This window comes from Liolophura sinensis, chromosome 10, assembly GCF_032854445.1.
Source record: "Liolophura sinensis isolate JHLJ2023 chromosome 10, CUHK_Ljap_v2, whole genome shotgun sequence".
NCBI classification, from domain to species: Eukaryota; Metazoa; Mollusca; class Polyplacophora; order Chitonida; family Chitonidae; genus Liolophura; species Liolophura sinensis.
The window spans coordinates 26,446,127-26,470,024 of record NC_088304.1 but is presented as its reverse complement, the minus strand read 5'-3'; the positions used below and the strand labels follow the sequence as shown (position 1 = coordinate 26,470,024).

Below are 23,898 nucleotides of genomic sequence, written 5' to 3'. Positions count from 1 at the left end.
ATGAAATGAATATTTCTGTGAACATGTAAACAGTAAAGGTGAAATGATTTACGAAAGCACGCTTACCAAGGAAAAAGATAATAACACTTGCAGGTGAATTAAAAGCTTGTCGAAACTTACTCTTGTTTAATTACCTACAATTTTGTCCAGAACATTTTTATTCAAACATAATATCGTCTTAGTCTAATGCAAACTTCTCGTTGATTTAATAGAATATGTGTGTTATATTTGACAGAAAAAGATTAAACTGAAGGCACATACCTGTGCCCCTTTGAAAAATGCATGTACATCCATGATTGCCGCAGTGGGAAAAGTATTGGAAAGGCAGGGACGTGGTCAGTTTATTAGTGAAACGTAACAAAACAGATTTATTTGACTTAAATCATTAGTGTGGATAGATTCGGTATATTTTACTTATTTTATCGCAGTGGCAGGTGTCATGGGTGGAAGGCCAGAATTGCCCAGTGTAAGCCACGCATGCGCATTTGTAACGCTTACATTTTCAATCGCGAAAATGAGCATTAAAGGTTTGCCATGTTGGCGGAAGAGACCACTGTAACAATGCTGAAATTGATCAGTTGTGTCTGTCATGTGATTGTATGCATGTATAAACGTAGTCATTTTCTATACTTACACCATTGGCCGAAAAGAAGCCGACCACGTTGTAAGTCTATACATTATAGTTTTAATCCACGAATAGACGTCACTGTAACAATTTGGCCCACTCTCGTGTAGTCACGGCTTTGAGTACATATTGACGTTATTATGCTGGTCGTAGCAGCGGTTGTCGGTTTCCAGAACACCTGATGGAAAACATCGCCAGGTATCCTGGGTGACTTCCCGCCATTCCATCAGGCGTTTTTGAAGACTCTGCAGAACCTGGGCGTACCCAGGCATGTAGGCCAGGTTTGTCAGTTCCATCGGGTCCTGTTCCAGATCGTACAGCTCCCATTCGTCCCTGTAGTAATACTGATCCAGTGTCTTGAACCAGTTCGTCGGCAGTCCGTGAGCCGTCCGGTTCATCGTGTCCATCCAGGTCGGTGAGCCGAACAAGTCCGAGGCCGCTGGGAAAGGCATTTTGTAGTTTAGGTTTTGTAGCAATCTGTATTTGCCGGATTTGATGACTCTCATTGGATAGTACATGGTGATCTCGTGGAAGTCATGGCTACCGAATGCTGTGTCCGAGTGCATCTGTGAGGGTGATGACGTCACCGGAAGAAGTGACGTTCCCGTCAGAGTTACTGTGGGCAGTCCGGCCCGAATCTTGTATTCGGGAAAGGAGACATTGAACCAATCCAGAACCGTTGGCACTACGTCAAGGAGACTGGCATGGGACTCAGTTCTCTGTAGGTAGAACAAGATGGTTATACGAATTAAATTCATGACAAGGCCAGGAACATCTCACGAGAAACCATTGGATTACTATTTTCAGATCAATGGAATTGATAGTTATATATAGGCTACGTGTGTTTGCGCATGATTTTACCCATTTCCAAAAACCTACAACCCTGACTATCCATATTTAGGAGAAAAAAGGAGGAGACAAGGAGACGATAATTGGTTGTCTCTTTTTGATAAAAACCGGTCAACTTAACCCAAGTAATGGCTAAAGAAAAAGCCACACATAAGGAAAAGAAAGGAGCAATACTGTTTCATCCCGTCCACTTATTGTTCTTCCTAGCTGTAACCAAATAATGAGTGTCCGTTCTGGTCATTCTGGAATTCTGGAAACTCCCTTTGTGGAATTGCAATGGTCACTTCTGCCATACAGGATATTGTCTTAAAAAACATGTATATTAATAGTTCAGTTTTGTGACAGCTGAAAAAAATCCTGTCTCATACAGGCATACCTGAGCCACAGGCTCTTGTGTTTATCCATTCAGAATTCATGGCGTTGGGTAGATGGTTGGTACACATGACCAGTCCTATCCCAATACTCTATAGTGCTCACCGGCCTCCAGTATTCCTTGCAGTCTAGTCGTATGTGGGAAAGTCTGTCCGCAACCTGCTGATAGTCGTGTGTTTCCCCGGTTCTCTGCCCGGTTTCCTCACATCATAATGCTGATGGCCATCGTATAAGTGAAATATTTATTACGCCAATAAATAAAATAAATAAATATGCCTTGCTGTAAGAACACAACGGTGCGTTCATACACTGCAGGCCGGTACAGGCTAGTCTTTGTGTTTGGCCAGGGAGTTTTCATGGCTCTATAACATGCCTTCTTGGTTCGATTTCTATAACAGAATAGACTATATTGCTTACCTGTCCCCAGGATTCCTTGTGTAACGGTGAGGAGACCATCATGGGTTCTGACATGCCAGGCTTGTACAGGTTAGTCTTGGCGTTTGGCCAGGGGATGCCGTTATCGGCCGTGTAAATAATGAGCGTGTCGTCCATGTGGCCAATTTTCTCTAACTCTGCCATGATAAGTCCAATGCCTAGTGAAAGAAGAACGACAAGATATCACAATTTGCTTTTTTTTTTTTTTTTTTTAAACTATAGGCCAAAAATGGCCTAGGCGTCTTGGCGAATTTGTTAACTTTTGTGGTCAAACCCTCTGCCCACTTGCTTGTAAACACAACATCTTTTGGAAATTTGTAGCTAAGGTTTGAAAACTTATACCACATGTACATGATCAAAACATAACTTAGGTCTACATAAAAGACTACCGGTCAGAGAGTAAAACCAACGCAGTGACGACAGTGTGTATTACTGGTGAAGTTAAACAGTTGGAAAAACTTATTCATTTTCTTGGTCATTGGGAGGATTTAAGTTATGTTTTGTGACAGGCTTCACTCGGCATCTTTTAAACTCTTTAAGCAATTTTCATTAAACGTATTGATTCGTGTAGGAGAACTCCATTGCTGTTCAGTGACCCTCACATATTTGTCAAGGTCGATAGGTCTGTGCCTCCAATATCTTCATTGTAAACATTACATATGTCTATCTCGCAAGTCTGCTTATATGGCAGAGGACTATTTCCTGCATTATGTTTTTTTGCGGATGTTGTCATAAAATTACATGTAACTGCGAGGTATTGAGACGCTCGGCCTATAAATCCTGTAGGCCACATATATGTAGGCCATATATATATATATAATGCACAAAGACAGTGGCCCAACACAACATAATAGGAATGAAAAATAACCTCTGTGCGATCACAAGCTGCGATGCAAGTATTTAAAGGAGAAGAAAATTTAAATATCAATCAAATACCATTGAAAAGAGTATGCCTTTCCTCGCAGGTGAATGCCATAAAAAATTCTAATATGTGCCTCAAGTTGATAAATTATAAATAAAGTCAGAGCCAAAATCCGCTGTGGGTGACTCCATTTTGCCTAAGAACTAGTCCTGAAGTCTTCTGTGTTAGGAGGAGAATTGCCGTCGGAAACCGTCGAAGTGCAGTTCGTACATTTCCGGTAGAACTCTTCTTCCCAGAAGGTAACGGACAGTACAGTTCGTTTTCCACTTGACGATGGGGAAGCCGAAATGTTGGATATAGGTCCCAAGTTTACACGAATAAGCCGGCAGTTTTAACGACTGTCATTGGCTGAGAGGCAACACACCCCAGCATAAATTACAGGGTGTTAAATATGGAGGACGTCCTGGATTCAGCGATTTATGCCAGCTTTGCCGTTGTCAGGCTTTGCGTGTATGGCGAGGAAAAATGGCAAAACTATGCAGCAGGAACCACCAGATAGAAAAAATGTGCTCTTTTCAGCCTATAGTGCCATGTTATAAAGTTTTCTTCTCCTTTAATAATTAACCTGGCGATCAAAAACAAGAACTCTACAACAACAACACCGTCCTAGCACAGATATTCACGCACATTCTCAGTGAAACTGGGGAGTGTTGATCAGTCATCCTTTTTAAAGGTTCTCCCACTTTGGAATCTAAACATTGCAGGCTATACAGATTTTACTTACTGACTTACTGTCGTTTTAATTCTGAAATACTCTAAAACAGAAGACTCGCGTATTTATTAAGCGAAAACCTGAACAACTAGACACTCATCACGTTTGGATACAGTTCTTTAGCCGATTTTCCTCTTGTACTCAGTTGTATAAAAATGAATTGCCAACAAAAGGGCAAATAAACAGCCATCTACCTTGATGGATAACTTGATTGATATCTGCTCAATACCTACCCTGATCGATACGACTCATGGTTGTGTACTGAGCTGCGATGTCTGCCCGGGCGGCGGGGGTGTCTGGGATAAAGTACGGTACGATGACATCATCTGGGTCGTAATGGACGGGCTTCCAGTCTGGGATGACCCCCATGCCGGGTTCTCCATTGCCGAACTTATTGGCGAATGGACCATGTTTACTCTCAAAAGCATCTCGATGAGGGTCAAAGAATCCGACGTACAGGAAAAAGGGTCTACAATAAAGAAAAGCTTGGATGTTGTTCATTTGCTAAATATATTTTCTCGACCTCGGATGCATTTCACGTGCGCGAAAGATACCGAAAAAAAGGCGTATGTGTAAGTGGAGAAAATGAGTCAATACTGATTCAGGGTAGAATATTATTTTCATACCAATTGTTATTTTTTTTCATATTTGTTTTGAGTGAATAAAGTGTTCGAATTCTACAGTCGTCTTAATACACCATATTGGAAGTGAATAACGCCGCAAAGTTTTGCGTCGTATTAAATTCAAGGCTTGAAAATATCCTAATGCGTCAAACAGTCAACGATGCATGTAATGAAAGTTAAGGATCTGCCGCCACAACAATGGACAGTATTAAATCTATATCAGTATAAATGAGCCACAATAATGAGTATCAATTCTCTTTAACTGGATTAAGATTTTATCAATGACGCTCAGAAACCTGATGAAAAAGGGTTCCCCAAACGTTTTGGTCGTGAAGCTGATGAAGAAAGCTAAATATGGATATGTTTTGGTCGTGTCCCAAGCTGATGAGGGAAGCGAAACAAGGACAAGCTTCGATCGAGAACCTGATGGAGGAAGCTAAATACGAACAAGTTTTGCTCGTGAACTGGATGAAGAAAGCTAAATAGGGACAAGTTTTGGTCGTGAACCTGATGAAGGAAGATAAATAGGGATAAGTTTTGGTCGTGAACCTGATGGGGGAAGCCAAATACGGACAAGTTTTGGTCGTGAACCTGATGGGGGAAGCTAAATACGGACAAGTTTTGCTCGTGAACTGGATGAAGAAAGCTAAATACGGACAAGTTTTGGTCGTGAACCTGATGGGGGAAGCTACATACGGACGAGTTTTGCTCGTGAACTGGATGAAGGAAGATAAATACGGACAAGTTTTGGTCGTGAATCTGATGGAGGAAGCTAAAGACGAACAAGTTTTGGTCGTGAACCTGATGGGGGAAGCCAAATACGGACAAGTTTTGGTCGTGAATCTGATGGGGGAAGCTAAATACGGACAAGTTTTGCTCGTGAACTGGATGAAGAAAGCTAAATACGGACAAGTTTTGGTCGTGAACCTGATGGGGGAAGCTACATAAGGACGAGTTTTGCTCGTGAACTGGATGAAGGAAGATAAATACGGACAAGTTTTGGTCGTGAATCTGATGGAGGAAGCTAAATACGGACAAGTTTTGCTCGTGAACTGGATGAAGAAAGCTAAATACGGACAAGTTTTGGTCGTGAACCTGATGGGGGGAAGCTACATACGGACGAGTTTTGGTCATAAGCCTGAAGAAGGAAGCCCCAGACGGACAAGTTTCGGTCATAAACCTGAAGAAGGAAGCCCCAGACGGACAAGTTTTGGTCATAAACCTGAAGAAGGAAGCCCCAGACGGACAAGTTTTGGTCATAAACCTGAAGAAGGAAGCCCCAGACGGACAAGTTTTGGTCATAAACCTGAAGAAGGAAGCTACAGACGGACAAGTTTTGGTCATAAACCTGAAGAAGGAAGCCCCAGACGGACAAGTTTTGGTCATAAACCTGAAGAAGGAAGCTACATACGGACATTAAGATTAAGAAGTTAGAAAGGTATTGTGTTACAAGAACAGAACAACCTACCTGGTGTCGTCGGACTCCAAAAACGGGCGAATCTTCTCCATCATGTACGTGATATTCCGGCCCACCTGATCTAGGCTGTTATTCTCCTCCGTCTCTTCGTAATCGTATTTGTATACCGTGTCTGGACCGACATGCTTTTTGCCCACAATACCTGCGAACACAAGCAAAATTACTTTAATCCTTGATCATTCATTTTATTTAAGGCATCAGTTTTGGGAGGCTGTATGGTTATCCATTGAATTCCCTACCAAAGTCATTATAATAATAATAATAATACAACGTCTGTGTGCCAATACATCCTCTATTGATCGAAGATTAGGTTGATTTTTCAGTTTATTCCTTTCTTTTATTTGAATAACGTTATACTCAGTTTTCAATAATGTTTCACTTTTATCACAAGGGTCAGGGTTATAAAACACTATATTAGTAACTGGTAATGGATCAGTGGTATGATTTTAAATTGTCCAGAGCGCTCTAAGCGAGCCAGTTTTGCCGGTCATATCCGGACTACATTTGCAATCTTAATTTTTTGTGGGATAGCTAGACACAGAATTGACGATGTGTCAATTACGGTGGTGATTTTCTGATTGCCAATGTCCTCATCTAATATATAGACAGCCATTTTTACTTTCCATTCTTGGCTGATACATATCAGGTTTCGCTCCTTTCCTTAATTGCCAGTTTCCCAAGATCAGCTGTCAGCCTACTGTGTAGACAGAGGTATATATGTTGGGATATACATAAGTTCACATAAATTAATGTTCTGAAATGACGAATTGTTGGCCTTAACTGTCACATTCTACATGAGACGCAGACTTTCAAAACCATAGATGAATAAATAAACCTAGATAGATCCGGCATCTGTTGCATTTACATTTTTCATATTTTTTTTCATGTATTGATAGGTATCTCGGAAGGTCGCAGATACAGGGGTCTGCCCGTACTGTTGTCTACTGAACAAAGTGCAGGTGTTGCAAAGGCTGCCAATCATTGATACTAAACAAAAATAGTGACAATGATCTGGGTATTATTACTAGGTTTTATTTCAAACGCAAGTGCAAACATGCTTGACACTAAGTAAATACTAAGATTACATATAATGACTTGTAGCCAGACAATGTATTAATACAGAGCATGACTCCACTTAGCACATATTAGTGAATGAACACGGACATCTGCCATAAACTCCTGTTTTATATTGGGATCAGTTGTTAAATGTAACACGTTTCGCAGGCCTAAGTATTTTTTTTTCAATATGAGAATTTACGTTTTTATATAAGAGTTGTTTGGTTTGTCTTTTATCCTGCCGCACAGGCGCTTCGGTTAGGGCCTTCCACACATTGAGTCATGATGTAACGTCATGTGATGATCAATATACAACATCGCCCAGTGCTTTGAAAATGAATTGGAATTCGGTGTAAATTTGGATTTGGGCACAATCCGTCTCGAGGCTTTCTCAACGATTTGTATCCAATCATAGTGCACCGATGTCCTCTCCTGAACGCATCTATTTCATTGCAGGTCCCCGGGTCAAGCGAGATATTTTGAGAGAGCAAGATGCTTTGTGAGAACAAGCTAAGAGAGAGTAATAGTGACGTTAACGTTTCGGGTTAAGACACTGCAACAAGTATCAAACCATTTTAAATCTGTCTTACCTGTCCGGATGCCGTGTTCCCCCAGAATGACGGGTAAACTCCTAACGCCATCGAAAGAGTTGAAATGATGAGGGTCGTGATGAAGTCCATACATGCCGTTTTGATGCTGAGGCAAGCCCGACATCAGAGTCGACCTTTTTGTGGATTAGAAAGCGTAAGCAGATTTAGACAAATCGCCCATAGCGTTTTCTTGAAAAACCATCAACGATTAATTTACAGAAATGACGATTTACGTACAAGCATTAGTATATGTTTTATTTTTATTGCCAGTTACACCTCACCAATAACTTATAAAATCATGGATTTTCAAAATCGATGTTTTGACAAATGTTGCACAAACGAACTAACCAATCAGTAAATCAATATCCATCAACTGATCAATCGGCAATCAAAACGCAAAGAAAAAAGAGCACCGAATGAAACAACTGATCAATCTCTTAGTATATGTAAAGTATACGGTGTCCGAACAACCTTTGGTGAATATATGGTTGTTTTGTTTCGTTGGTAGTGAATTGACAAGAGGCCGGATTTTAGCGGTTACGTGTAGCCAACTGACAACTATCAGATTATCGTCGCTCCTTTGACTTTGCTCTATGTGCTGTAGAATTTTACATGGAATTTAACTCCTTGCTCAAGAGCGTTGCAGGTTAAAATAGTAAGACTAAGGTGTAAAAAATTGGAGCAGAAAACTGAAACGAGGAAACCTGTACGTTTTGCCTGTTTCTAGTATCTAACAGACCGTGCTACAAACAAGCCAGTGAGGTAATCCTGACATAAGAGTCGACCTTTTGGTGGAATAGAAACCATAAGCAGATAAAGACAAATTGACCATAGCATTTTGTTTTAATCCGTCAACGCGTGGTTTATGACAGCAACAAGTTTTGAATGTACTCATCTGCATATGGTTTGGCAAAGCGAGTTTTTAACGAGTTTTCAAAGTTGACGCCTTGAAAAGTGTTTAGTATTGAGAAAAAACCAACCAATCAGTAAATCAATTTAAATCTATTAACTGGTTTAACGATGAGGAAGAAACCGCTCAGGGAATCCACTGACGAATGACTTAATGGCAAGATTTGCTGGAACAGACATTTGGAGCAGGAAACATGGACCGTGGAAACAAAAGCACTTTGTCAGTTATCTTACAAAATTGCTACACTAAAAAAATATTCTGTTAATTTTTACAGAAAGTCAGTATGTTATTGTAGCATAATACTTTGTTATATTCGACACGGTATCTCGTTAATTCAATATAATCCTTACGCTGAGATAACAGAATGCGTGTGCTATAGTTAACAGAATAATTTGCCACAATAACAGAATACATCTTGGCATCACTTAAACAAAAGACTTTCTGTTTAACGTCAACTGCATTCGAACTAGCGACCTTATAGGTGAAGAATTGAAGTGTTTTGAACCGAGACAGTTTTAGACAGTTCGGCAAGTGAATGACTGAAACCTAGTAACTATAGCCTTTGCTGACCTGCTTGGAGAACAGCTACTGACAGTCGTAAAGGCTCTATCGAAAACCACACTTCTCTGAGCCAGCTTGTCAAAGTTGGGCGTCTTACAGACGCTGTTGTTGTATAATCCCATCTGGAAGCCGGCATCGTCCCCTGCAATGAATATGCGCATGCTCTTTGCAAAAAATACAGAACATTGTCCTGCTTGGATACGGAGGAAACGCATTGGAAAGGAGAGTCTCAATACAATATGATGTAGTTCATTATTTTTTTTCGAAAGATAGCCTATGCCAAGTATTGCGAAGTATACACAATAAAGACAAGGACAAATTTTACATATTATAATGTGACTGAACCCTTTCACGTTAACCCCATTTGACATTAGAGTTCAATGATGGGTGCATATTTATTATACCTTCACTGCTTTTTACGCATGCATTGCCCAAACGGACAGGAAGGGAAGTGAAGGAAACCCAGCAGTGCCAGGCTGAAACGTACTATAGGCCCGATGAAACTTGGCACTTCTTTATGCAGGTTCCTCATCAACATTCTACTTGAAGTTGCAGAGGAACCTTGGCGAGATGAATTGGAACACGCCACCTCAGTGGTATCTAATGTATATGACTAGTTCGGCTATAGGGTACTAATGGAGATTGATCAAGGCGTTCAAACAGACATTCGTACACCAGTCGTCAACGAAAACGGGCATTCCAAGTCAATAATCGCAAGGCCAATTCCTAAAACAACGTTTAACACAAAAGAAATAAAAAAGGTATATAAATTACGAAATTAAGACGGAGTCGTACAAAAAGGAACAGTTTTCAGTGGTTTGGGAAAGATGCAAGGAACACTTTAGGTGAATGAAAGAAACCAGCATCAAAATCGTGTGCTAATGCTAGTTTGTAAGCTCTCAATAACCCAAAAATCTATCTCAGTTGTGCTTTGATTGCAACTGCCCCTGAGTAAACCCTGACCTATTTGCACCGTTGCACACAATTCCATTTCCACTTTGGTCATGCGCAGTTAAACTCGCCCTGGCATTAGGTATTGGTGCCTTTCTTTTGTAACGCATTGAGTTTATCCGACAACGTGAAATCAAGCTTTGTAGGTATATACTTACACGTGAGCTTCTTGAGATACTTATTTAATTATTATTTGACCTGGAACTCATTCATGGACTACGAATTTGAACTTTGATATGGAATTCACGACTGGAATATCCACTGTCTGCCCGGCATCATTGAAAACTGATGACCGCTTCTCTCTTGTGTGTTACCGGCTTTATTTCTTATTTGTATAATTTCTTACATACCTTTGTCTTTGGGAGCTAGTGTTAAACGTTGTTTTGGGCATGGATCTTGCGATTATCGACTTGGAACGCCCTTCACGGACTAGGAATGGTATATGAATGCCGGACATGACTCTTATATTTTAACTCTGTAGCCTACATTGGAACTGCACAATTCTTTAATAAATCAATCACATCCTCAGAACAGACTCCAAATGACGATCAAATGAACTTACCTATTATAACGAGTACATTTCTACGGCCAGGTGCTACGGTATTCAGACCGTCAAACCCGGGCAGTATTAGAGCAGATAGGCACAACCCCACGGTCAACAGCCATAGCGTTACACCCATGTTTGAGCAATGATAAAGCTACCTCTGTGTGTAAAGAGAAACAAAATGTGTCGTCTACAGTGAAACTTACTCAGTGGGCTGATAACATGTGTAGCCTGCGTTTTGTTCCCTAGGTATATGATCGTAAACGTCAGGCAAACTGTCTATACCTACGTCAGCTGAGGTGATCGAAGGTTGTCATAACCACGTGCAAGTACTTGTCATTTCAATAGGATGCTGACTACAGTACAGTCGATACCCTTTGTTTTTAGGTCATCAGAATACATTATATACATGCTGCGATTTCTAGGTCATCGTTTGACTGGGTTATTGTGATAGCACTAAATATTGACAGTGACCTAGTAAAATAATGATGATAAAGTATTTGTGTAAAGATATAAATGTCTGCTTTCGTCCTCCGTTTCATTTAGGGTGGGAGGGGACCTCCGTGGCTCAGTCGCTTAGCGCGCTAGCGCAGCGTAATGACCCAGGAACCTCTCACCAATGCGGTCACTGTGAGCTCAATTCCAACTCATGCTGGCTTCCTCTTCGGCCGTACGTGGGAAGGTCTGACAGCAACCTGCGGATGGTTGTGGGTTTCCCCGGGCTCTGCTGGGTTTCCTCCCACCATAATGCTGACCGCCGTCGCATAAGTGAAATATTCTTCACTACGGCGTAAACACCAATCAAATCTATCAATCAATCCTTTAATCATAAACAGTTTTCGCCATTAACAAGTCAGTTTAAGAGGTGTACTCTTTGTTTTTTTTTTTCCTGAAACACGTCACTGTGTTTGTATAGTGGTAAGTCACGCGTTTTACACAGATTAGAGCCTACTTGCTTAGGTGGGTAGATTTCTCCATTTCAGTAATCCGCATGTTAGCTTAAACACGTATTTTCCAGTTCTCTACTTGGTAAACTGGATAAAACACATCATACTAAAGCGTTGTATTTGTGATTTGACCAACGAAGAAATAAAGAGCAAGTAAAATGAACCATAACGATCGAAAGGACAACCAGGGAAACAAATGCCCAGATAGGACGAACACATCAGGTCTCCGTCGTATTATGATAGTCCGGAACCGAAATACTCACGCTCAGATCAGCAAAAGGGAAATATTTTGGAACTTGGCGGCAAGCATGCATCAAAAAACATAATTTACGATCTAGACAGCGCAAGGTCAAATGCGTTTCTCCACAAAGAATAAAGCATATTGACCTGGAACGTCCATATTGGTTGACGGCTGGTATAGGAATGTTGGTTTCGAACCATATGTAGATATAGAAGAAACTAGCATACAGTTTGACACAACGCACAAGTCACGAAGCATTGTACCACAGAGCATAACACAACATAACGGTCTTTTGGCAGACATCCCCATCCATAAATGTTCTCCATGTCATTCTTACCCTGATCCTACAGCTCCTTCGAAAAGTTTGTCCGGAAATATGTTTGTGCGCCTGCTCGGAACCTTGAGTATATCGGCCAGCCCTTGCACACCTCTATCAATAGCAAGACAGTTGGGAGGATTCAAGTCGATTCGGGGTCGAAATGACAGGTAGGAAAATAAATTCACAGTGAAAATACAACATGGATATACAAAAAAATATATACAAAAATAAACAAAGCCCTTAATAAAGCTCTTTTTCACAGAAATTTTTAACAAACAAAAAAGTATTTCCGTTGTTCGGTTACCCTTCAAGTGCCAAGACACACGAGGCGCGGGTTCAACCCTGGCTTCGGACACGGATTTTTCAGATTCCTCCGCTCACACTGTTTTGTGGACCTCGTTGACGGTAAGCGGATAACTATGCTAGTGTGTCTGGTTGTAAAGTATAACCCTTGTCAAAGAACACATGTTTTTCACTATTGTAATTTGCATATCTGTACCTCACACGAGGGAAAGTTCGTCAGTAAATTCCCAAAGGTCGGCAATTTATCCTAGCCACTCTGGTTTTCTCCACCCATAAAACTGACTTAGTTACATGGATTTATTAATATGAGCCGCAGTGGGCGAAGTATAATCCATTGACTTTTGGTAAAATTTTCACGAACGTGTGACGTACAGTTATGTATGGAGACCAAGAAATAACCTTTCCTTACCTGGACCTGTGTAATACATGGCTTGGCCTGACGAGGTGATTCATCCCGTCATCTCGCCAACTCGCTGCCTCTGCGGGCACAAATCGTATCGTTAAAAAAAACGAGGAGGTCAACAACGAAGGTTAGACTTTGCAAGCATCCACCATAATGTTTCACCTTAAATTTATTAATTTATTTGATTGGTGTTTTACGCCGTATTCAAGATTATTTCACTTGGTGAAATCTTGGTTCTTCAGGATTCTTTTGAGAACCGCGTTCCCATAATTTGTTCTTGTGAAACCTGTTGGTATGTAATATAATCCAAAACATTTGATCGCTGCTGGGTAGGCAGTCAACATTGTCTCTGGAAAAGATGTGAAATCTAACCGTTAGCGTTGGCTATAGAGTTGCTACCTTCTCAGTCGTTAGATGGCCCTGGTTCAACCTTAACGTCGCTCTGATGGTGTGGGCCGAAAAGAATCATCAGTGCCAAAAGTACACTGGAGGCCAGAGACGATTCGCTTTAGTCCTGCATAGAAAGTGTTTGCACACCGAAGAACTCAGTGCAACGGAAGGAAGAGCCCGGGGGAAACAGATGACTACTTTCCCATTAACAAAATTAAACGAAGCAAGAAAGCAGAAATTTTTTTGTGACGATAGCGCTTTATCTTCGTTGTATTATTAGGCCACTCTGTTGAAACCTGCGTATTATGTAGTGCTCACACAATAGCAACCTCAAAACGATGACCTAAAAATTGCAGCATATATAACATGCCAATCTCTGATGACCTAAAATCTAAGTTCATTGATTGCTTTTTTACCTGCGTCTAAATTGAATGATAATGTACATACACCGGGATATGACAATCTTCGATTACATTGTCCCACGTCGCTAAACACAGTTTGTCTGGCTCGGATGACCACAGTCCTTTAGCACCCGGACGTATTTTAGTCATTATACAAACATGGATACAACACAACGGCTGCTGATTGTGGGGTTGTGCCTATCTGCTCTAACACTGCCCGGGTTTGGTGGTTTGAATACCGTAGCGCCTGGCCGTAGAAATGCACTAGTTATAATAGGTAAGTTTATATGAACATCATTTGGAGTCTGTTCTGGGTGTGGCTGATTTATTAGGGGTTGTGCAGTTCCAGTGTAGGCCACAGAGTTAAAGGTCTCACGTGCAAGTATTGTCACAATTCATACCTAGTTTTCCATTTACTTACATATTAACGTTTGACCTCCCCGCGATGTCTCCAAATCTGTGAGTACCGAGCGCTCTTGGCCTGATAATAATTGCCCCCTGAGACAGCACCACTTCAATTCCTGACGGGGTTGACAGATATAATTTTTCAAAAAACTGACAATTAAGTGATAGCGGTCAAAACCGCCAGAGGCCATGCAGTGAAACGAACTTATCTCTACATTTGGCTTTTGTGTATCCGCCTCCACTTCTAAAAGACACAAAAAGCTCTACCTGGAATAACATTTTGAAACTTCTACGAACTGATACCACACAAGCAAAGGGAAAGAGAGAGCAACCTCATAAGGCAAACAAAAATACTACTAAACATAGCAAGGCGTTACATGTTATAGCCGACCTGTAAGCATTAATTGTATACTGTAGCCCCTTTCTTTAACGGCCGCACAGTCAATTAACCAACGAACAAATGCATTAGAAAGGAAATAATCTTACATGATATGATTATCATCTTACTGTGTGATATTTGGTCGGGAAATGTGTGAACAGGCGAGATTCGAACGCAGGCTCGAGTCCACAACGCGAGATTCAGGCGCAGGCGCAACATTCTCGACTGAATATCCTTGGAGTCTCGTTGGAATCTCGTTTCGGAGTCGCTTGTCGCCCTTATCTCGACTAAATCAGGCAGTGTCGTTTGAATATCTTTCTTACCTTTTTATAGTAAGTATGTGAAAGAGAGCATGGCCGCATCTGGCTCCCATATAGATATGTGAGGTCTGGTGTCACATAATCTAGTTGCAACAATAACGTTGCTGGTACATTGACACAGACTTCATACAGCTTGTCCTTGACTTGAGAAGTGACGTTTTGCTAATTCATCTCCAGACTACTTCAGCTCAGAATGTTAACCAGGTTCCATCCAGCCATTGATACGTTCCCTTCACTCCCATACCTGCACGTCATGATGTTATATTTTTGGGAACTGCGTAAAGAGGCAGTGAACATATAATAAAAATATGCACGCAGGGTTGAACTCAAATGCTGCATGGTGTCAATATGGGAAGGTTCAGTCATATTCATACTCAGTTGTATCAATGTCTTTATTATGTTTACAAATACTTCCCATTCCCGGAGAAGGCTATATTTCGGTTGAAATAATGAGTTACAGTATTTTGTATTCTCCGCTCAAATGCCTTTCTTTTATCAGTTAGGGGCCTCCGTGGCTCAGTTGGTTAGCGCGGTAGCGCAGCGTAATGACCCAGGAGCCTCTCACCAATGCGGCCGCTGTGAATTCAAGTCCAGCTCATGCTGGCCTCCTCTCCGGCCCTACGTGAGAAGGTCTGTCATCAACCTGCGGATATTCGTGGGTTTCTTCCGGGCTCTGCCCGGTTTCCTCTCACCATAATGCTGGCCGCCGTCGTGTAAGTGAAATATTCTTGAGTACGGCGTGCAACACCAATCAAATAAATAAATAAATTTTTATCAGTCCATGATAATGTTCTCTAAGTATTTACCAATAGCATATGCACACGTCACTGCAGGGGACGATGCCGGTTTCCAGATGGGGCTTTACAACAACAGCGTCTGTAAGACGCCCAACTTCGACAAGCTGGCTCAGAGAAGTGTTGTTTTCGATAGAGCCTTTACGACTGTCAGCAGCTGTTCTCCAAGCAGGTCAGCAAAGTCTATATAGTTACCAGTTTCCATTCATTCATTTGTAGAGCGGTCTGTCAATGCCGCAGTGCAGAACACTATAGCCCTTCAGCGATAAGGTCACTAGTTCGAATCCACTTGTCACTGGCTTGATTGTAGCACGGTCTGTTAGATGCTAGAAACAGGCAAAACGTACAGGTTTCCTCGGTTCAGTTTTCTGCTCCAATTTTTTACACCTTAGTCTTACTATTTTAACCTGCAACGCTCTTGAGCAAGGAGTTAAATTCAATGTAAAATTCTACAGCACTTAGAGCAAAGCCAAAGGAGCGACGATAATCTGATAGTTGTCAGTTGGCTACATGTAACGGCTAAAATCCGGCCTCTTGTCAATTCATTACCAACGAAACAAAACAACCATTTATTCACTAAAGGTTGTTCGGACACCGTATACTTTACATATACTAAGAGATTGATCAGTTGTTTCATTCGGTGTTCTTTTTTCTTTGCGTTTTGATTGCCGATTGATCAGTTGATGGATATTGATTTACTGATTGGTTAGTTCGTTTGTGCAACATTTGTGAAAACATCGATTTTGAAAATCCATGATTTATTTTATAAGTTATTGTTGAGGTGTAACTGGGAATAAAAATAAAACATATACTAATGCTTGTACGTAAATCGTCATTTCTGTAAATTAATCGTTGATGGTTTTTCAAGAAAACGTTATGGGTGATTTGTCTAAATCTGCTTACGCTTTCTAATCCACAAAAGGTCGACTCTGATGTCGGGCTTGCCTCAGCATCAAAACGGCATGTATGGACTCCATAACGATCCCCATCATTTCAACTCTTTTGATGGCGTCAGGAGTTTACCCGTCATCCTGGGGGAACATGGCATCCGAACAGGTAAGACAAAGTTGTAAAAAGATTTTCATTGGTTCAAAATTATTGTGATGCTTTCACTGGAAATGTTAACTCTTGCAAAACGTCTTATTATCGCAAAATATCTCGCTTTCTCGCGTGACCTGGTATTCAGCTGACAGCTATAAGCGTTTGTAATACAACGAAGACGCTCCAAGGAAATGACATCTGTCCACACTGATTACATTGCTGCCGCTGACTTGCGCTCTGACGATATTTATCAGTAGGTGAAGAAAAAACCATCAGATGGCAGTCCGACATCGATTTATTCCTTCACCTTTGGTTTTAATTCGCTAGACTGTGTGCATTGTTGAATATAGACACAGACGCCGATTGACACAGACGCCGATGGACACAAACGCCGATAGACACACACGGCGATAGACACAAACGCCGATAGACACAGATGCTGATTGACACAGACGCCGATAGACACAGACGCTGATTGGCACTGATGTCGATAGACACAGACATCGATAAACATAGACGCCGATAAACACAGATGCTGATAGACACAGACGCCGATGGATACAAACGCTGCTAGGCACAGACGCAGATAGACACAAATGTCGATAGACACAGACGTCGATAAACATGACGGCGATAGACACAGACGGCGATAGACACAGATGACAACAGACACAAACCTCCTATGTATCCATCACATACATGCATTTAAACGGTGCAAAACAATTGAAGCTGTGTCAACCGCAGATACACATCAATCGTCCTAGTCATCCATCACATATTAAAATGGTAAGTGCAAAAGAATTTAAACTGCGGCTCGGACAGGAAGCCATTCCTAGCTATATATTGACCTTCGGATTACAATGGAAATCGTTATCGCTTTGGTGTCCTGATGGTCAGAGCCATCCACAAAAAATTAGAACTGCAAATGCAAAACTGGAGTTGTAGTACGGATATTACTGAAAAGGCGAACGGCCAGAAAAAAAATCGCCATGGCAAAATACAACCCGCTAACTGTCGGAAGTATGATTTGGACTTATACGTTTGGAATGGGATTAAGATTGACTTGTGCAGAGCTGTTTGAAAAATCTCCGTTCCTGTCACTGATCCATTACCAATGAGGTTTTATTATCCTGACCCTTTTCAAAAAAGTAAAATATTCATAAAAATTGCATCGAACATAACATTAATAAAATAAAAATCAATAAATTAAGAAAACATTTAGGATGTATTGGCAGCTAGACTGTCGTCACCTTACCGTGAGGGACTTTGGTAACTAAGAAATTCTTCGTTATTGTTCTATTATTTGTTCTACATCATTAATGTATCCTCGAAAACTGATACCCCATGGAAAAGGAAAGATCAGGAGTGGATGTCAATTTCTTTTTGTTGCAGGTATTGTGGGCAAAAAGCATGTCGGCCCAGACACGGTATACAAATTCGATTACGAAGAGACGGAGGAGAATAACAGCCTAGAGCAGGTGGGCCGGAATATCACGTACATGATGGAGAAGATTCGGCCGTTCTTGGAGTCTGACGACACCAGGTGGGATTACGATAGGCACAGTTGCCGACAGCAGGCTGCTATATTGAGGGTGCAGTTGTAAATGTGGTCATCAATATTTGTTTCTTTAAAGAGACACTTAAAAATAATTTTATACGGTGGGTATTTTGGACCACCTTCTGCTGAATACTGTCTTTGCGTAAATTAGGACTCTTAACATTTTTAATAACATATTTGCACAGCAACTGGGGTCTTCAGTTAACAAATGTATTCAACGTGGATTTTGATACTATTCATATTTCAAACATATTCAGAAATGTTATCATAATGCAGATTAAATGCATGTGTTTCGATATTAGCAACAGATTTACATTCAGATAAATTTATTAGACACGAATACCCATCCAACACATCCTTATTTGGAACATTGTTATACGAAGAGGATAAATACCAAGAGGTGGCCCCAAATATCCACCATACAAAAAGGCAGGCCATATTTGTAAATACCTTTTCAGGCACCTTCGCCTGATTTTGGCACCATTTTTAGTATATTTTTCTCTCCTTTCTTTTCATTTAGTTGAATCGTCTTTCCTAAGGGAGTGAAACCAAAACAGGGTTATAGTCTATTTCCTTAGAGAGTCGCCTATATTCAGCTGTCTGCAAAACCAGTCATAAATTGCCTTGAGTGAGTGACACGTAACAACACAAGCTCAACGTCTGCATACGGCCTATGTTTAAAGTTCATATTCTTGCTTGGAAAATAAAGTTACAACAATTTCTAATTCATAATGTTAAAGTCCATAAGCTCGGTTTCGACGGCAAGAACCCATATGCCATCATAATTATTCAAAAATGTCAGTGGCATGCTGGGTATTGGGTGGGGTTCATCATGTTTTTGAAGGAGGGTGACACCAGTTAGCTGAACTGCTGTCGACTTTATTGTAAACCCTGTTTCTGCCATATTTGAAATCGTTCGCACGTTTTAATATAATATGACCTTATTAAATGAATATTACTTTATCTCTTGTAGTATATGACCTCACTGCAATATTGTTTTAGAGATGGACTAATTACTCTCCACGCCCTCTGTCCAGCATGCAACTTGTTTTTGAATAATAATGGCGTCCCTTAGACAATGAGTTCTTGGTGTCGAAACTAAGCCCACGAAGTTTAATATTATGAAAAAGTATTCTTACCGCAATTTCTTTGTAACAACATGGACGTCCAGTGTATCAATGTGAAGAGTTTGGGTAGTTATGTAACATTGACTAAAGGCAATTTTGGTAGCGAGTATGAATGACTTTGCAGACAGCTGAATACAGGCGTCTCTGTAAAAGAAATAGACTACAGCCTGTAAATAATCGACATCTGACACAAATCAGGTAAACACGCACGATATAGCAGAAATTTTGAGATACGGCGTCTCAAATACGACGAGTCGATACGAAAAACCGAGCATATTTAGTGAATGGCCCATGTTAAGTAATAGGGTATAAAATTTGACTGGCCAACTATAATACTGCTTGCAGTATCTATAAGGTAAGTAGGGACCATAACTCAAACTTTAGAATTCAAATATTTAAATGAATTTAGGCCCAGTGGAGTTGTGTAGATATTTCGCATACACAAGTGCTGAGACGGGTAAAGTCCAAAGCTCCCATGCATACCGATCTAAATTCATCTACTGAGGGGAGACAGAAATTAGACAAGGCCCAGAATATAAAATCGCACTTTTCTGTATCACAGACCGTTTTTCCTGTACATCGGAATCCACGACCCTCATCGAGATGCTTTTGAGAGTAAAAATGGTCCATTTGCCAATAAGTTCGGCAATGGAGAGCCCGGCATGGGGGTCATCCCAGACTGGAAGCCCGTCCATTACGACCCAGAGGATGTCATCGTACCGTACTTCATCCCCGACACCCCCGCCGCCCGGGCAGACATCGCCGCTCAGTACACAACCATGAGTCGTATGGATCAGGGTAGGTAACTTTAACCACCAGGCAATCGGGGTAATCTTGACAATCCCTGATGTGAGAATGGCGCCCTCCCTCCCCCCCCCCCCCCAACCCCCCGTCTCGTATGACCTAGAGCGATTCAAGCTTCACCATAAACTAATATAATTACTTAATATAATTAAAGACGTACAGCACAGAGTGTAAAACCAGAGCAGCGACGACGGTATTATAGGTGAAAAATGATCACACGTAACCAGTGAAAGACGGCCTTTTGTTAATCCACATCAGTCAGGGTTTTATTCTAACTCAGTCTGCATCACGGCTATGTGGTAGAACTGCGAGCAGTTGTTCATGTTGTATTGAATGGCAGCACTGGCAGCATGGCCCTTTTTGTGGTTGTCGGTAAGGTAGGGGGTGGGGTTTGAGGCGTGAACTGAGAAGTACGCACACTTATAGGCATTGTATATTCATCGTGTTGAATTAGATCGCCATGTTGGATATCTGAACAGTTGCAATCAGAGCGCAACTGAGATACATACTTTATTATCGACAACTGCTTTCTTAGTTCTTTAGTGGTTTATGTTGTACGTCGTTTTGAGAATTGGCCTTCCGATAATTGACCTAGAGCGTCCTTATTGGTTGACGGCTTGTATACGGCTTTATGACTACATCTGCAGATAACATATACGCTGCACTGTACTAGTTACCCAATGGGGATCTTCTATACGTATGTATGTATCCTTGGGGTTTAACGTCGTACGTGGATCTTGTATATCACAAGGTACACATATAGTACAAATTTGATGAAAAAAAGGTCAAAAAAGGTTAAGAGATATTGTGTTTACAACCCTATCACAAAGTATAACTATAACTTAATGACTTCAATGATGAGTGATTTGTTGTCGTTCTTCTGCCACTAGGTATTGGACTTTTCATGGCAGAGTTAGAGAAAATTGGCCACATGGACGACACTCTCGTCATTTACACGTCCGACAACGGCATCCCCTGGCCAAACGCCAAGACTAACCTGTACAAACCTGGCATGTCAGAACCAATGATGGTCTCCTCACCGTTGCACAAAGAATACTGGGGACAGGTAAGCAATATAGAGTCTTTTCTGTTGTAGAAATCGAGTCAAGAAGGAATGTCATTTGAGCCATGAAAATCCCTGGCCAAACGCCAAAACTGACCTGTACAAGCCTGGCATGGTCTCCTCACCGCTACACAAGGAATACTGGGGGCAGGTATACAACAGAGCTGTCATATGCTCACCAGAAATGTAAGCATTACATACGACAACACCTGACCAAGAGACGACCTGACATATCTGAATCCACGATGTCCTCCTCGCCGCTACACAAGGAATACTGGGGGCTGGTAAACAACAGAGCTTGTCATATGCTCACCAGAAAGGTAAGCATTACATACGACAACACCTGACCAAGAGACGACCTGACATATCTGAATCCACGATGTCCTCCTCGCCGCTACACAAGGAATACTGGGGGCTGGTAAACAACAGAGCTTGTCATATGCTCACCAGAAAGGTAAGCATTACATACGACAACACCTGACCAAGAGACGACTTGACATATCCGAATCCACGATGTCCTCCTCGCCGCTACACAAGGAACACTGGGGGCTGGTAAACAACAGAGCTTGTCATATGCTCACCAGAAAGGTAAGCATTACATACGACAACACCTGACCAAGAGACGACTTGACATATCTGAATCCACGATGTCCTCCTCGCCGCTACACAAGGAACACTGGGGGCTGGTAAACAACAGAGCTTGTCATATGCTCACCAGAAAGGTAAGCATTACATACGACAACACCTGACCAAGAGACGACTTGACATATCCGAATCCACGATGTCCTCCTCGCCGCTACACAAGGAACACTGGGGGCTGGTAAACAACAGAGCTTGTCATATGCTCACCAGAAAGGTAAGCATTACATACGACAACACCTGACCAAGAGACGACTTGACATATCTGAATCCACGATGTCCTCCTCGCCGCTACACAAGGAATACTGGGGGCTGGTAAACAACAGAGCTTGTCATATGCTCAGGAGAAAGGTAAGCATTACATACGACAACACCTGACCAAGAGACGACCTGACATATCTGAATCCACGATGTCTTCCTCGCCGCTACACAAGGAACACTGGGGGCTGGTAAACAACAGAGCTTGTCATATGCTCACCAGAAAGGTAAGCATTACATACGACAACACCTGACCAAGAGACGACTTGACATATCTGAATCCACGATGTCCTCCTCGCCGCTACACAAGGAACACTGGGGGCTGGTAAACAATAGAGCTTGTCATATGCTCAGGAGAAAGGTAAGCATTTCCATACGGCAACTCCTGATCGAGAGATGGCCTGACTTACATGTATCTGAATCTATGATGGTCTCCTCACTGCTCGACAATAAATACCGAGGACACGTAAGTAACAGAGCTTGTCATATCCTCAACGGAAAGCACGATAAGCAGTTCACAGAGCAACCCCTGGCCGAGAGATGGCCTGACGTATCTGAATACATGATGGTCTACTCACCGCTAAACGATAAGTACTGGAAACAGGTAAGCAAGTGCTAGGCTGGGTTATATTCCAGTCAGAAAGCGACCAACCTTTTTATGAAAAGAAATTGAAGTGTCATGTTGCGAAACCAATTATGGTATCCTGGCCACTACACCAAAAATACTAGATAAGGACACAGGGCGCAAAACTTAGTTAAGGAACATCACCCGTATACGGTTTTGTCTGACGAAACTGAAGTATTCTTCTATAACTGACGTTTCATAAGACATTAGGGGCGATGGTAGAGGTGGTAATTTTACCCAAAATCTAGTCACGGAATGGTAATGTGGACAGAGCTTCATGATTTCTTGATTGCAGTTGCTAAAAATTGAAATTATGAATAAATATTTATTCCGTTGTATTTTCTTATTTGTGTATAGTTTCGTGTTGATTATAAATACATAATATCTGTCGCACATTGACCACTTTTAATCAAGAATTTGCAAACAGTAATAGAAACCAACCTTCTAAATACGTCATTAAGAATTTTTTATTATAGACTTTTGCCACCTTTCAAAGGTTCGGACCCTCAAAAAGTAGCCTCTAAATGCCAGTTCCATTGATTTTGAAACAGTTTTCTCGTGAGATATTCCTGACCTTTAAAGTAAGGTAATTAGTAAAATTTTCTTGATTTATTCACAGAGAACTGAGTCCCATGCCAGTCTCCTTGACGTGGTGCCAACGGTTCTGGATTGGTTCAATGTCTCCTTTCCCGAATACAAGATACGGACCGGACTGCCCACCGTAACTCTGACGGGAACGTCACTACTTCCGGTGACGTCATCACCCGCACAGATGCACTCGGACACAGCATTCGGCAGCCATGACTTCCACGAGATCACCATGTACTATCCAATGAGAGTCATCAAATCCGGGAAGTACAGATTGCTACAAAACCTGAACTACAAAATGCCTTTCCCAGCGGCCACGGACTTGTTCGGCTCACCGACCTGGATGGACACTATGAACCGGACGGCTCACGGACTGCCGACGAACTGGTTCAAGACACTGGATCAGTATTACTACAGGGACGAATGGGAGCTGTACGATCTGGAACAGGACCCGATGGAACTGACAAACCTGGCCTACATGCCTGGGTACGCCCAGGTTCTGCAGAGTCTTCAGAAACGCCTGATGGAATGGCGGGAAGTCACCCAGGATGCCTGGCGATGTTTTCCATCGGGTGTTCTAGAAACCGACAACCGCTGCTACGACCAGCATAATAAAGTCAATATGTACTCAAAGCCGTGACTACACGAGAGTGGACCAAAATGTTA

The 23,898-nt window shown here is 41.7% G+C and overlaps 2 protein-coding genes across 2 annotated transcripts; one reads left to right on the top strand and one right to left on the bottom strand.

The window, feature by feature from the left end:
• Positions 1 to 150: 150 nt before the first annotated feature.
• Positions 151 to 10,763, bottom strand: LOC135477039 (N-sulphoglucosamine sulphohydrolase-like). The gene is made up of 7 exons (XM_064757189.1): positions 10,646 to 10,763; positions 9,142 to 9,274; positions 7,662 to 7,795; positions 6,007 to 6,157; positions 4,149 to 4,384; positions 2,264 to 2,439; positions 151 to 1,344 (listed from the first exon to the last, which is right to left on the bottom strand). The coding sequence occupies exons 1-7, from the start codon at positions 10,761 to 10,763 to the stop codon at positions 736 to 738; spliced, it is 1,557 nt and encodes a 518-aa protein (XP_064613259.1). The 3' UTR covers positions 151 to 735.
• A 5,699-nt stretch (positions 10,764 to 16,462) lies between these two features.
• On the top strand, positions 16,463 to 23,898 carry LOC135476763 (N-sulphoglucosamine sulphohydrolase-like). Its single transcript, XM_064756891.1, has 5 exons — positions 16,463 to 16,585; positions 17,963 to 18,113; positions 19,818 to 20,053; positions 20,950 to 21,125; positions 23,264 to 23,898. The coding sequence occupies exons 1-5, from the start codon at positions 16,492 to 16,494 to the stop codon at positions 23,870 to 23,872; spliced, it is 1,266 nt and encodes a 421-aa protein (XP_064612961.1). The 5' UTR covers positions 16,463 to 16,491; the 3' UTR covers positions 23,873 to 23,898.